We start from the raw sequence: 15219 nt of genomic DNA, 5'->3' as shown, positions 1-15219 counted from the left end.
GTGGAGACCTAAAAAGCTGGCAGAATTAAGTATCCTGCTGAGATACATGTCCATTCAGCAGCTTCAGTTGCTTAGCACTGGGCCTGACCCTTCAGGGGCGTGGGGGTGCAGGCACAATAGAAGAGCTGGCCCCTGCTCTCCAGAATCAATGACTGACTGGAGGTAGAACACAAGAACACGTGCAGTAATTAAACAGCAGAGTCAGGGAGTGCCATGATGTAAGTGCAAAATCAATGGCTGGAAAGAACAGAGAAAGGGGCATGTGTCTGGATTGGTCATGGAAGGTTCATGGATGGGGCCTGGGCTGACCTTTGGAGACAAGGACGTTAAGGTTATCTGGAGAGGGGAAGGAGCAGCATTCCAGAATGAGCAGAAGTTTTGAGTTGAAAATGAAGCTGAGGGCCTGGGGGGTGCACGAGGGGGTTGGTATTAGGAAATTGGTCTGGGTGAAAAGAATTTGTACAGGAAAATGATGGCAGATATGGTTAGAAAGGCAGGTTTTGGCCAGACTATGAATTGTCATGGAATTCAGGTCAGGAGATTGGACTTCTTAATTTAGGGAAAAGAATAATGAATCTACGTTTACAATGAATAGCTGAGAGGAGTATTTAGAATAGAATGGAAAGAAAGCTGAAAGCAGAAAGCCAATTGGGAAACAGAATACCCTGAATTTGCAAGGATGGATTGCAAGAGAACACGGAAGTCATTAAAAAAAAAACCCAGAAATGTTAGAGGTTGAGCTAGATCACAGGGAGGAAGTTTTGCTTCAGGATGAGTTTGGTTTCAGATAAGTTAAATCAGAGATAAAATGGTTGTACCTCCCGGCAGGGTCCTGAAGTCACAGACTGGAATTCAGGTGAGGGGGCCAAGGCATATCCAAAAAATCTGTTCCATTCTTTGCGGAAAATGTTCAGTAGAGAGAAGCCAGCAGAGGAAGCAAGGGCCAATCAGAGGGAAATAACTTCCATTTAGTTAACATTATAATATTTTAGATAAGATTAAAGAAGATTTGAAATGTAGCTACTTGACATGAATACAAATGCCTGTAAGGCTTTTAGGTTAAAGAAGGCTTTTAGGGTAGCTCACAGACACTATGTATTTGAAACAGAGATTTAAGTCCTTTGGTGAGGCAGTACCCATATTACCTCAGGAATGTTAGGTATTTTAAGATTACAGAGAGATTATCTGATCTAATATATCTACCTATTGTTGAGATTGTTTAAATTGCATTTAATTGTGCTTCCATTGATTTTTTTTATTTCTTCCTTCTGGAGCTAACTTATCTCTTGTTATACTCCAGACTCTTAGTTTACAATAGCTTCATTGGAAATTATAAAAGAAGAAATGGTCTTCTCTTATTACTTTATGGATAAAATAGTCCCAGGGAGAGAATCAAGGATGGACACGTAGAAAACAGTTCAAGGAGAAAATTCTAATACCTGCCAGAAGTAATGCATAGAATGAGAGTTTCTAATTTAATTTCTCACAGATATAGGATAGGAATCTTCTCACCAGATTTTCTGCCACTAATAGGTGTGTGCCATTTTTCTTATTAAATTAGAGATGGCATCCTGTCCTCTCTCTAGTAGTGGGTATATCATGATCTCAAGGAAATGAAAAGATACCAGTTATATTGTATGGCAATAAAGGAATTGGACAGATTGTAAAATTAGTTGTAATACCATGTTTCCCCGAAAGTAAAACCTAGGCAGGCAATCAGCTCTAATGCGTCTTTTGGAGCAAAAATTAATATAAGACCTGGTATTATATATTATATTATATTATATTATATTATATTATATTATATTATATTACATTACATTGTATTACATTATACCCGGTCTTATATTATAGTAAAATAAGACCGGGTCTTATATTAATTTTTGCTCCAAAAGATGCATTAGAGCTGATTGTTAGGCTAGGTCTTACTTTTGGGGAAATATGGTACATGTACCACTGCATTTAAAAAAAGAATGTAATGTGGAATGTGCAATAGATTGGGAAAGAACCCTGATTATCAACAAAGATAATCTTCAGAGTAGGTTAAACATATGTGAGGCTTTGTGAAAAAAGTATTGTGAGTGTGCCCGTGCATAGATAAGGGCTCCAAAGTCCACGGTTCCAGGAACGACTGAACCTCCTCCAGTTCCCTTGGCCAGTCTACTTGGGTGGTATCTGGAAATCCCCTATTCTTAGGGTCTCTAGAACCCCTTCCTGACAAGAGTGTTAACTTTGAAAGAACCTGTGGCTCTCAAATCAATCAGAGACCTGAAAAGAAGCAGCAGCTATTGGAAGATTTTATGGACTCACTCCCAGTTTACTTAGCCCACTTTCACCTCATCCTTGGTTATAGAAAGCTTTTTGGTACAGTTTAGATTAGGCCCAGGTACAAGTAACAGAAACCCCAAAACCATTGGCTTAAAGGGGATAGACATTTGTTTCTCTTTCCCATGAAATCCTGAAAGTAGTCAGTCAGTGCAGAGCTGTGGAGAAGGGCAGGTCATCTCTGTTCCACAAAAGCTTCGGTAACCCAGATTCCTTCAAGGCCATGCTCATCCTTAAGATGAGGCCTGCCTTCTCATGGACCAAGATGGTAGCTCTTATATGCCAGACAACAGGATAGATTAAAGAACTAAAAAGGGGTCGGGTCGGGGTGGGGGGTGGCAAAGACATGTGGCAGCTGCCTTGCCAGAAAAGGTACCAGAAGCTTCCTTATGATACTTTTGCTTATATCCCAGTGACGAGAACTTGGTCATATAGCTGCACCACCTCTAAGAAGGCTGGGAAATGTAGTCTTGCTTCTAGGCAAACACAGTCCAACCAAACAATCAATTACATGGGCAAATGGGAAAATAAATATTGGGAGAAAGTTTATAACCACACCTTCCTTTTCCATTGCAATGGCACCATGGTATCAGCAGGCAGAGCGCTGTGACCAACGGCCTGGCACAGAGTAGTGGCGAAATGGTTAGCGGTGGAGAGCCTAGACCCTGGCGTCACACAGCCTGGGTTTCAATCTAGGATCCTCTCAAATACAAAGGGGGAATTGTATCAGTACCTTCCTCTTTAAGCTGTTGTGATTAATGAAATACTGAATATAGAACACTGAGCGTGGCATTTAACACCTCAGAGCCATTTGACAAACGTTCGCTCTTATTATTAAAAGTAGAGTGAAAAGATTTTGAACGTCCAAGTGCACATAACTTCTCCCTACATTCCTACAATTGGGAGGATATATTTACTTTCTTACTTGCTTTTCCAGATATGATAAGCTGCAGAGTGGTTTATGTTTTATTTCTGGAAATAAGCATGCGCATGTTTGGTTGGGGAGTGGCGTGATTCTTAACAAATCATTTGAGTGATTTTCTTGAATTTTCGATGGATTCCACATGTTTCATTGGTACCACCCTGCAGACGCTTATCTTCCCTTTTTTATATCAGTTTTGATTTAAGCATGTTTTGCATTAGTGGGAATTGTGCATCACATCAAGAGGAGAAGCCCATCCTTGGATGGGAGGGCTTCAAAGGTGGCAACAAGGAGTGGGCATGCTGTGTTCACCTGCAAAGCGACAGGCAACTCTGGATTGTAGAACTAATGTGAATCAAAACGTAAAAGTTTGGCTTGCTCTTCATTGAGAAATGGTGGTAGGAGAGAAGTGGGTGACAGCGAAGCTTGATATTGCAACTTTGATGTGACAATTTTCTTAATGATTATAGACAACAAAATAGCTGTGTTGAGATGGTTTTTTTTTGCCGATACCTAAATGTTCTTTTGCTTCTCTTTTTTTTTCTTTCTCTAAGCCCCTTCTTTGTTCTGTGGGTTTTCTTTTGTAACTCCTCCAGGCTACAGCTTTGTTCCCCCTTCTACTCCTTTCTGGTCAGGTACTGCTTTACTGCTTTTATATGTCTTTCCAACTTGCTGCTGTTTGCAAATAAAATATTTTGACTTCTGTGTATGGCTTCTCATGTAGATACATCTCCTCACAAATAGTCCCTTGAGTCACATTCCCACCATGCACTTTCCTCTCCTCTGTCATAAAGTCACTGTTTGTCATGACATTTCACTCCTCTGTTTATGTGTATGCTCATGCTATATATTCCAGTGAGCCGTTTTCTATTTTATCTGTTGGGGAGAGGTGGGAAAGGGATGGGGGCTGAAAGTATAAAGGGGGACGTGAAGCACTCTGTGAAATCACTAGTTTTCTTGAGGGTCAGACATTTGAGTTGAGAAAAGTCAGTGTTTATGTATTTCCATTAAGAAAATAAATACAACCAAAATCCCAACTTTGTCTTCGAATACAAGAGTAAAATTCAGTACATATTGCTTGAAAGGATGAGTGTGCCCATAAGTTTGTGCACGGGCATTTTGGTCTTGATTTTTGTCATTGACTAGAGAATTTAATGGTTGTTTATGTGACATGTAGGGGAGTACATTATGGTTAGATAAAGTATGTTTCCTTACAGATTTTAAAAATTAACCTGTAAGTTCCAATGGAATCTTAGCACTCAAGAAAAATATAAGTTCCCAATTGGAACAATTTAGAACTAGAAGGACCTTAGAAATCATCTCGTCTGGACCTTTCATTTTATAGATGAGAAAAACGTGGCCTAAAGGAGTTAAGAGACCTGTGCAGGGTCTCACAGTTAAGCTGGTAACTGGGTTTTTCCATCACAGTTACATTTTTATGTGTGCCCACTCTAAAGTAGTGCCCTGGTAAGGGGATGGCATTCAATAAGAAAACTATTAAAGTGGGTTTTGTCCGAACAGTAAAATAAAATGGCCTATTTTTACTCCCTTTACAGTTCTAAAATCTACAGCATTGCGATTCGTTTATCTTATGATCGACACCTGGAGACTAAAAAAATTTCTGTCACAGCAAAGCCACAAATAATAGGCCAGAGATCTCTGTCTCCAAGTGGGCAGGCTCTGCCAGGGTAACAGACGTTGTAATTGCAGCTGCCTGGGCACTGGGAACTGTTAAAAGTACAGATGGATGGTGTTTCCCATTTGTTTCTTTTTCTTATACTTAAGTTCCTCCACCATTTAAGGTTTATAAAGTCCCACCAATCCCATGTGAGTGATTCTCAGAATCACTGAACATATCATTGAAAATACTTTATAACCCCAAAGAGCAACAGGTAGAGAAGTTAATATAAAATGTGTTATGAAACACTAGAGACGAACAAACTTACAGCCTGAGTGGAGTTTTGCTTTTAAGACGGGGCAGGTAAGGGCAGGGAGTAAGTCCTCTCCTTCCATTAAAAAAAAAAAGTATGTATATCTGAATATTGAAGATGACTACCCTGACATCTTATTTTTGATTACATACTTCAGTAAAGATTTTCTATAAGGCAATATTTGTTTGAAAGAAAAAAATAAATGGTGTTTGTGTGTTCTTTATGTGAAACCTAATTTCAGCATTTTCACATAAGTGAAATTATATATAAAACAATAAGTGAGTTCATCCCCGAATAGTTTTAACAAAGAAAGGTTGGCTAGATGAGGAAGTACCATTTAACTAGAAGTGATGACATGGTGCCAACAGGAGACTTTCTGAGCAAAAGTTTGGTTGTTTTGAGTCTTAGTCAAAAAGGTTATGAGATTAAAACATAAAGCTTTTTACCTTTAGAGATTCTACAGTGTTTCCCTGAAAATAAGACCTACCCAGACCATCAGCTCTAATGTATCTTTTGGAGCAAAAATTAATATAAGACCCGTTCTTATAATAAAATATAAGACCTGGTCTTATATAATAAAATACAAGACCGGGTCTTATATAATATAATGTAAAATATATAATATAATATAATATAATATAATATAATATAATATAATACTGGGTCTTATATTAGTTTTTGCTCCAAAAGACGCATTAGAGCTGATGGTCCAGGTAGGTCTTATTTTCGGGGAAACACGGTAGTAAGAAGTAGATGACTGTGTGATTATTAGGAAATTTATGCTAGTTATTTTACATTCTGTCTCCTTAGATAGTTACTTAGATATTAACCATTTTTTTCTTACAAATACTAGTCCTTGTTTTGAAGTTATAAAGAATATGAAAACAGAACAATGGTCTTTAAACTTTATGAAACGAACTCGACTACACCTGATTGAATTGACACAGAAGTTCTGCCACTTGCTTTCAAGCTCCCCTGCCATTATCACTAGTCTGTAATGAAATCATGGCTGTGCATTTCGGTAGCATCGATAGCATCCATCTGATTAAGTTCTTATGGTTGTTAACCTGCAAATCAATGGACTCCCCCTCATTTCTCCACAGTGTTAAGCCCGAAAGTGCTAGGCATTGCCATTGCACGTTATGACTTCTGTGCAAGAGATATGCGAGAACTGTCCTTGCTGAAAGGAGACGTGGTGAAGATTTACACGAAGATGGGTGCAAATGGCTGGTGGAGAGGAGAAGTGAATGGCAAGGTGAGTGGGCCCTCTCGACGTGCTTATGCATGTAAACGAAGGGAACTGGGCAGTCATTGACACCCATCGTGGTGCTGGGGAGAAGCCCCTCAACTGTATTGCAGCCCTGGCTCCAGACGCTGGTGCTGGTTCTTACTGATAATAGGCACTCAAGAAAAATGTGTTGAACGAATATGATGAGAGTGGCATCAATGAGGTTTCCCTTGGACACGAATGATAGCTTCCTGTTTGGACAAGGGTTGAATTTTTTTTAGTTCCTAAGCCTCAAACATAAACTTTATGTGTAGTACAAAGTATCTATAAGAGCTGCCAATCTAAATGGGAAGGAATGAGACATAGTACCTCTGTCTTTATATCCTGTTCTGTTTTATAGCAGAAATAGGGATCACTGAGTAGTAGAGCCCTGCATTACACTTAATTTACATGTTTATTTGTATGCTAGCAGATTAAAACATTATTTAAGTTTATTTTATATTCCTGTTTCTATCATTCACTCCATCAGGCTCTAGGAGCAGTTAAACCAATCTTCTTCCCCTACAGTGGGTATAAAACTCCAGCTTAATCCGGTATTATGAACACGATATGCTCTGTTTGTAGAACCCTTTAAATTGCCAGATGCAAAGTCATGTTGTGATGTTGGTTGCTTTTCTTTTTCAGGTGGGCTGGTTTCCATCTACGTATGTGGAAATGGATGAATAAGTGCCAATCCAGCGTTGCACATTGCACTAGAAATTTCAGAGAAGGGATAAACAGAAGCCTGCACAGCCTTGTGAATTAACTGAAGTGTTTAAAACGCTGCATTTCTGGCTGTTCAACATTCTCCTTCCTAAGTCTTAATACTGAGATCTAAAGATGCTGGTACTGACAGTTTAATGGCTTGCCTGGAGCTGTGCAAGAAGCAGCCTGCCTGTCTGTCATTGTCAGGGGCCAGGGCAAAGCCAAAAGCTCTTCTTCTCAAAAGAGCCCTGCAAACACATTGGTTCGTGTTTCTTTTTACTTCATTCCTTCAGACACCATGAATGCCTGCCATTAGTACATGTTTAATGCAGATTTACTTTCCTCTCACATGCCATTCACCAGAATTTTTGATCGTACAGAGAAGAAATTTAATTTTGCTTTTCCCAGCATGAAGAAAAATTAGAGCTCTGCCATTTGGGCAGCCTACTGGAAACGTCCAGCGTTACTTGTTTTAAATTGCCTCACAAGGTGACTCATTACCTGGCAAACCCAGATGTAACTATAAGATAAGAGGCAAATGCTCAGGTTTGCTTCATAAGTGATATATCCCAGAGGGATTTTAATTATTCATTTGATGTTTTGATTATATTTGCAAATCTCTTTATAAAAAGAAGAAAGTACATAAAAGAGAGTGTCTTCATAGTAAATCTTCAAAACCTTCGTGATTTCACAGGGTTATTTTGGAAATGTAGTACTTCATTTTATGAAATAATCTTGGCTGTGTATATTACAGGTAGTTGCAAGTAACCTGAGTAAGGTGGCATTGTTTACAGAAACAGATCAAGGGCTGTAATTTATATTGTCATTTTATAGAAGCAACATCTATTAACACATGTCTTTTCCTCCCTGCTAAAAGACCTGGGACATATTTGCTGATTCTCATATTTCCCTGGAGTATTTACAGCAGCACAAACAACTTAGTTGAAGGTTTTGGTAGGAAAGCACAGCTGGGTCCTTTATGCATTTCCAGGATAGTAGGGTCACAGGCTTTTCCGGTCTCATTCAGTGTGGGCTCTCAGCTTCTCACTGATGAGGGTCTCTGCATCAGCAGGCCCTTTCTGGGTGTGTCTTCCCTGGTGGAAAGATCGGTTCTGCAGTGCATTTGTTTGACCAAGACTTCACTTTTTATGTGAGAAGTCTAAATATGTTCTTCCTGTGGTACACAGAGTGCTCTGTCAAGACAGCCAAGTGAAGACACTAACTTGGCCCTTTCCTGAGGAAATATTTTTTTTCCATAGCAGAAGTCATGTTCTGACAAGATTCAGAGTGTTTCATGTTTGAAGAAAACAAAACAAAACATTAGAAGCATTAATTTAATCGAGCCAAACTAGGAATGTTCAGTTCTGAAATTTTGGATCTTCTCTGAAATGAGATAGGTGTGGCCTTCCCTCTCCCCAAACCACTTGAATGCCAAAACTTGACGTTCAGTGCTCACCCCTCCTCCTTTAGAGACCCTCATGGACCCTCATGGGCTAGGATTTCTCAAATAGGATAGAGTCATGACCTTTACCTCAGAATTATGTAAACTGTGATTGTGTTTTAGAAAAATTATTATTTGCTAAAACCAGTTAAGTTTTTTTGTATATGTGTAAATGATCACAGAAATGAATTTTATAAAGTGTTCTGTACAGTAAAGTTATATCGGCAAGGTGTACTCCTGGAATGGATTCTTCCTATAAAGTCTTATCTGTGACTGTGTCTGAGGAATGTTTTGTCTATTACTGTCAGCCAAATGTTGTTATGGAGAGTGTAGCTCCACGCATTGAAACATATGTGTGCAGAGTACTGTAGCTTGTGTTGTTCCTTTGATTGTCATTTTAGCCAATAGACTCCCACCCTTACAAATGGTGTTTGGTCTTCCTGATGCATTTCATGGACCTGAGGGTTTCCTAGCAGAGGATATTAGAGATCCTTTTCATGACGCTACTGATTACATCTTTGTCTATGTTTAGTACTTTGTATTGGAAACTTAAAATGCTGCAGATTTGTGTAGATTTCTAATACCAAAGACAGAAGCCAATGTTTCTCCATATACTTTGTCTTGCCTGTATGAAGCACTTATGTAATATGGTGAATTAAGGTGGTATTTCATTTTGCAATATTTTGTAAATATGTCAATACAATAAATAGTTATTACCTGCATTAACTTGATTTCGTAAAAGCTGAAGAGTTTTTCCATCGAATGAGTTCATAATTTGAAATACAGTAGTCCCCCTTTATCCATTGGAAATACATTTCAAGACCCTCAGTGGATGCCTGAAACCTCAGATAGTACTGAACCCCATACATATTATGTTTTTTCCAATACACACTTACCTATGATAAAGTTCAATTTATAAAGTAGGCAGTAAGAGATTGACAACAATATATATATAAAGAGATTAACAACAATAATAAAATAGAACTATTAAAATGATATACTATAATAAAAGTTATGTGAATGCAGCATTATTATGTAAAATGAGGGTTACTTGAACACAAGCGATACCGGACATTTGGTCTGATAACCTTGATGGCTACTAAGTGACTGATGGGTGGATGGCATCTACAGTGTGGATACACTGGACAAAGGAAAGATTCATGTCCCAGGCAAGATGGAGCAGGACAGTGCGAGTTTTTATCATGCTACTCAGAATGGCGTGCAATTTAATACTTACGAATTGTTTATTTCTGCAATTTTCCATTTCATATTTTTAGACCATAGGTGACCGGGAGTAACTGAAACCATGGAAAGGGAAACTGTGGGTAAGCGGGGGACTACTATATACCAACCTCATAAAAACATGGAAATAGAAGCCCTAATTTTGATCAGGTTAGGTCAGGATTGCTGCCTAAGTCATGAACAGTGGTCTATAAGGAACACTCAATAGTTGCAAATAATACCTGCTGACATACTGCTTAGTGCCACACACTGTTCTAAATGCTTTATTTGCTCTAACTTACAACAAGCCCAGAGGGTAGAACCTTATATAATCTCCACTTTTCAGACGAAGAAACTGAGGCATTTTGAGAGACTTCAACTTGACCCTGCTCACATAGCTGGTAAACATCAGAGCTGGGGTTCTGACTTGGGCAGTCCAGCTTCAGAGCCTGTAAAACCACCATCTTGTACTGCCACACTTCATGGAGCAAGAATGAGATTTCTAAGATTACATAGCCAAAAGAAGCTGCTTAGTACAAAATAGTGGTATAAACAAATATTAACACAGATTTCAGAAACATTCTCTTATTTCTGCCACCTAAAAGAAAACTTCAAACAGATGTTGCCTAGAGAGATTGGTGTCAGAGATCGAACTTTTTTTATTTTTTTATTTTGAAATAAATTTTGCATAGAAAATAATGAACTGCTAAACCAGAGAGACTCAGAGGCCAGTTTCCTTGACAGAACAGGCCTTCAGGTTTTCAGCAGTAGTGGAGGCAGGCTGGTCAGGAAAGCGTGGAAGGCCATTCTTTCTGAGGACCAGGACGAGTTCCACACGAGGAGCTCTTTGGATGACATCACCAGCACAACTGTGCTCAGAAATATGTTCATTACAGTAGTGGGTTATCCACTCCTTACTCGCTTTACTTGAAGAGCTAGTTCCTTCAGTATCTTTGTTTTATTCCTTCTCTTCAACATATTAACATTTATGTGACTTTTAAACCTTCTATTAGATCACGACCATCCTCTGTAATGAGGCCAGGTGTAATGAGAACCCCTCCTTTATTTCTCAGTTAACATGGGACTATGTTCTTTATAACATTCAAGTATTTTTCTCTCTTCAAGCAATTGAAGTAAAATATGGTGACCATTAGTCTTTAGGTGCCCTACTTTGTTCCATTTAATTTGACAGCTGTATAGAAGAGTGATAAAAGCATGGCCTCCGATGTCAGGCTCCTTCAACGGGTTCATATTCCATCCCTGCCACGCTCAGCCAACCAGTATCATAATGGCACCTATTTCGTAGGGTGGTTGTGAGACTCAACTGAAATCACACATATAAAGTGGAATTGTGCCTGACCTATGCTGAACCGTTTTTGTCATCATTATCGTTGCTGTCGTTGTCAGATGGATTTGCTGGCAAATCTGAGTAGTTGTCCTATTAATCTTTGAATTTCTTTAGCATAATTCAGGCTCATTTATTGGATTAAGGGGCAAAACTGCAGATTCTAGATGAGACAGTCTCTCTAGGAAGGAAATGAAACCATATGATGTCACAGAAAGAGTGGGAGTTTTAGCATCAGTCAGATTTGGGTTCAAACCCCAGCTCTGTCATTGATTTTCCTGAGCTTCAATGTCCTCTTCTGTAATAAAGGGATAAGAGGTCTGAGAGGGTCTGCTATGAAGAATAAACCATAACATTGAAAAAGATGTCCAGCAAAGGGCCTGGCACGTTGTGGCTACGTAGGAAATGTTGATCTGCTTCCCTTCATGACTCAGGAACTGAATAAAATACTCGGGAACTAAACCATGTCCTTGCAGCTTTTATTTTGACTGCTAGAGCTAATGCTGTGTTTCTTACACAAGGTTTAATTTTGAGCATTCAAATTACAGATGGAATAAAAGGTATGTGTTCAGGAAGATTAATATGCAAACCCACAAACAGTCTCAGGAGTTGAATTTAACAGTTCCACATTATTTTGACTAGGAAGATGGAATTTTTCACTCAGTTTATAATCATTTAGAGGTAGTCCATTAGTCACTTCATTTTTCACCGAAACTAGGTTTCTGGGATTGGTCAGACTCTGATTAGGAATGTTATGCGCTGACATCTGGCACACTGGAAGGAACCTTATTGTAGTAATGAACAAGTCCCAAAAAGAAGGTAAAAAGAAACCCTGTCTCCAGTCAGGTGCTATCGATCAGATGGGATTGGAGGAAATGGTGATAGCAAACAAACTCCTCTTGAAGCACTCTAGACTCTGACTCTGTTAGAAAGTTCCAGAATTTCTAGACACAGCGCAACTATAGTGACCTAGATGTCGGGAGGCCTGAGTGCAGAAACAGAACATACACAAAAGTCATATCTCACCCTGTCCTGTAATAGACATCCGGGTCCATATTGAGCACTGAGTAGGGAAAGGTGAACTCCCGGATGTCTGATGTATCCAACCCATTGTCTTCTGGCAGAGTCTTGGGCCTCTCAGCAGCCCAGTGACCCTGGGCAAAGCACACAGGGCCTTCATCTCTGAAAAAAAAGAGGTTAACAGGTTGAACTCTGTTGCTTCCATCCTAACTCCATAGTTACATGAAATTCTATTTTTCCTCATGGTTCAGAACAAAGAAATTCGAAGACTTCATCAACATGTAGAGGTTTTAAAATATGCTAGCACTAACTGTGAAAGTCAATTATCCAGTTGGTTTCACAATTAATTATTTACATGATCCTTTCAACGGCTGCTAGTGGCATGAGGGCGGTTCCGGGCAGGGTCTGCTTTATTCACGCTGGTATACTTAACACTTACCTGCTGCCACATGCCAGAAGTCAGAGAAAACTTGCAGAGTGAATTCCTGTGTGGACACCGGCTCTAGACTTTATGGTTGAACAGCTACATATGCTTTGACCTTTGACTCTAACCATTGAGTTCTCTAACCATTGAGTGGATGGTTGCGACAGAACCTCAGAAACGACAGCTGCTCAAGGCAGCACTGGAGATTGGCCCGTTTTTTGGCTGGTGCTGTGACACAGCCGCTCTCTCTCTGAATTAATTGTTTTGGTATGTGTGCTTCTGGACCTCACCCAGCACCTCTGCCACAGCAGCAGTGCATTTCAGTTGTTACTCCTCCACGCCCACAGGCAACAGAAATACAAATTATCTGCATTTAATATACATTTCCCTTCTGCCATTGATAAGAAAAAATTAATATCCCTTCGTTTGCAATCTACAGTTCACGAAGTCTTTTGACTCCCTCATCTTGTCAAATTCGGGGCAGCACAACCCTGAAAGGCTGGTGGGGCAACCTTATCCTCTTTCCATTTTAAGGATGAGGAAACTGAGCCTAGCTTGGTACGATGAACCAAATTGCCCAGGGTCACGCAGATTGGAACTATCGGCAACGTAAAGACTCAAACCCAGGTGTCCTGGTTCAAAGTCAAGCAAATGCTCTTTACAGTCATCTATGACACAACCGTAAATGAGAGCTTCTGATTTTTCAGAATTATTTCTACAATTCCTAAGGCCTTTCTACTGAGAATAGTTCTGGGGAGCTGCTGAAATCCCGGGTCAGGTGGGAATGTGGCAGGGTCACAGTGCTTGCACCTCTCGCTGTCAGCATGCACCCATGAGTGTGGAATGTGTCAGTAAATCTAATAATGACTCAAGAGTCTCATCAGTGAATGCTCTTTGGATTTTTAGTGATTTGAATGACACCTTCTCAGAAAGGGAAAGGTTTTGTTTCTTTGTTTTCAATGATAACGTAGGCTCTGTCTCCTCATTTGGATATTCTCATACTCATGTACAGGCAGTAGTCCAGGCATTTGGTATATGTTATCTCATGTAATCCTCATGAGAATTCATCAGATTGATATTATCCCATCTTAATCATGAAAAGTCTAGTCCTGGTTGAGTAACTCTTCCACACCAGGTCTGGTTTTTAAGGCAATTTGACCTGTTTCAATATTGTATTTGACCTTTTTGTCTAAGAAGCAGCATAGATTAATGGTTCAGTCCTCAGTCTTAGAACCAAACTATCTGGTTGTACCACTTACTAGCTACATGACCTTGGGTGAGTTGCTGACATTGCTTGTTCCTCAATTTCTCTACAGTTAAAATGGGTGTGATGATAGTACCTTATTTCAAAGGGTTTTATGAGGATTAAATGAGATAACATGTATGAACAGCAGAGATTTTTAATTTGCATTTTGGTCACCATTTTAAATTAAACTTTAATGTAATACATACAAAAATGTTACAAATTTTAAAAATTAACTCAGACATGAAAACAGTCTCTTTTTTTTTGGTATGGTAGTCTTTGAAAGAAACATCTTTTCTTTTTTTTTTTAATGCATTGATCTAAGATTTTTTATGTAGGAGACTTGAGCATCGGTGCATTTTGTTATGGGGTGGGGATTTCCTGGAATCAATTCCCTGTGGACACTGAGGGACAACTGGTGTAGTTAAGTTTTAGGTCATCAAAAGTTACTGGAGGATTTTTGACTGGGGTGGGGAGGTCGAGGGGAAGTCGGTGCCCCTATCCTGTGTTTTTCTGTGTTCAGCTGTATTTTTTTTGACATTCAATATTTTTTATATTAACTTCAGTGTAGAGCATAGTGGTTAGACACTTATATGATTTACAAAGTGATCCCCCTGACTAGTACGCATCTGACACTATACACAGTTATTAGCATATTATTGATTATATTCCCTGTGCTTTACATCCCCATGACTATTAACTACCAATTTGTATTTCTTAATACCATCACCTTTCCACCCTGCCCCCAACCCCCTCCCATCTATTGCCCGATATCTCTAGTACCCATCTGATACCATACATAGTTATTACAATATAATTTACTATATTCCTTATGCTATACCCTATATCCCAGTGACCACTGTATAACAACAAATTTGTATTTCTTAATCCCTTCCCCTTTTTCACCCACTCTCCAACGACCTCCCATCTGACAGCCATCAAAATGTTCTCTGTATCTGAGTTTGCTTCTGTTTCGTTTGTTTCTTTTGTTCTTCAGATTTCACTTATAAGTGAAATCATAGGACATTTGTCTTTCACAGACTGACTTACTAATCTCATCACAATACCCTCTAGGCCCATCCATGTTGTCGCAGATGGCAAGATTTCGTTCTTTTTTATGGCTGAGTAATATTCCATTGTATATCTGTACCATCTTTTCTTTATCCATTCATCCATTCAGGGACACCCAGGTTGCCTTCATATCTTAGCTTATGTAAATAATGCTGCAATGAACATATGGATGAGCACATTTTCTCAAAGTAGCATTTTGGATTTCTTTGGATAAATACCAAGAAGTATGATTACTAGGTCCTTCTTTGTCTCTTGTTATGGTCTTTGTTTTGAAGTCTATTTTATATGGTATAAGTATCATGAC

General features: G+C 39.2%; 1 protein-coding gene across 3 annotated transcripts in view; it reads left to right on the top strand.

Annotated features, from left to right (window-relative positions):
- VAV3 (vav guanine nucleotide exchange factor 3) overlaps nucleotides 1-9324 on the top strand; it is a 335219-nt gene extending 325895 nt beyond the window's left edge. Inside the window, exons 24-25 of one of the 3 annotated variants that reach the window (XM_033093029.1) lie at nucleotides 6282-6433; nucleotides 7091-9324. In XM_033093029.1, coding sequence (XP_032948920.1) covers nucleotides 6282-6433; nucleotides 7091-7132 — 194 coding nt within the window. In that variant the 3' untranslated portion in view covers nucleotides 7133-9324. Of the gene's footprint in view, nucleotides 1-3801; nucleotides 4022-6281; nucleotides 6434-7090 lie in introns of those variants that run through there. The other 2 variants (XM_033093027.1, XM_033093028.1) reach the window with 2 other exon arrangements.
- Nucleotides 9325-15219: the final 5895 nt, after the last annotated feature.

The sequence above is a fragment of the Rhinolophus ferrumequinum genome, chromosome 22, assembly GCF_004115265.2.
Source record: "Rhinolophus ferrumequinum isolate MPI-CBG mRhiFer1 chromosome 22, mRhiFer1_v1.p, whole genome shotgun sequence".
Taxonomy (NCBI): domain Eukaryota; kingdom Metazoa; phylum Chordata; class Mammalia; order Chiroptera; family Rhinolophidae; genus Rhinolophus; species Rhinolophus ferrumequinum.
Note: the sequence above shows the minus strand (reverse complement) of the source record. Positions and strands in the feature narration are given on the sequence as shown.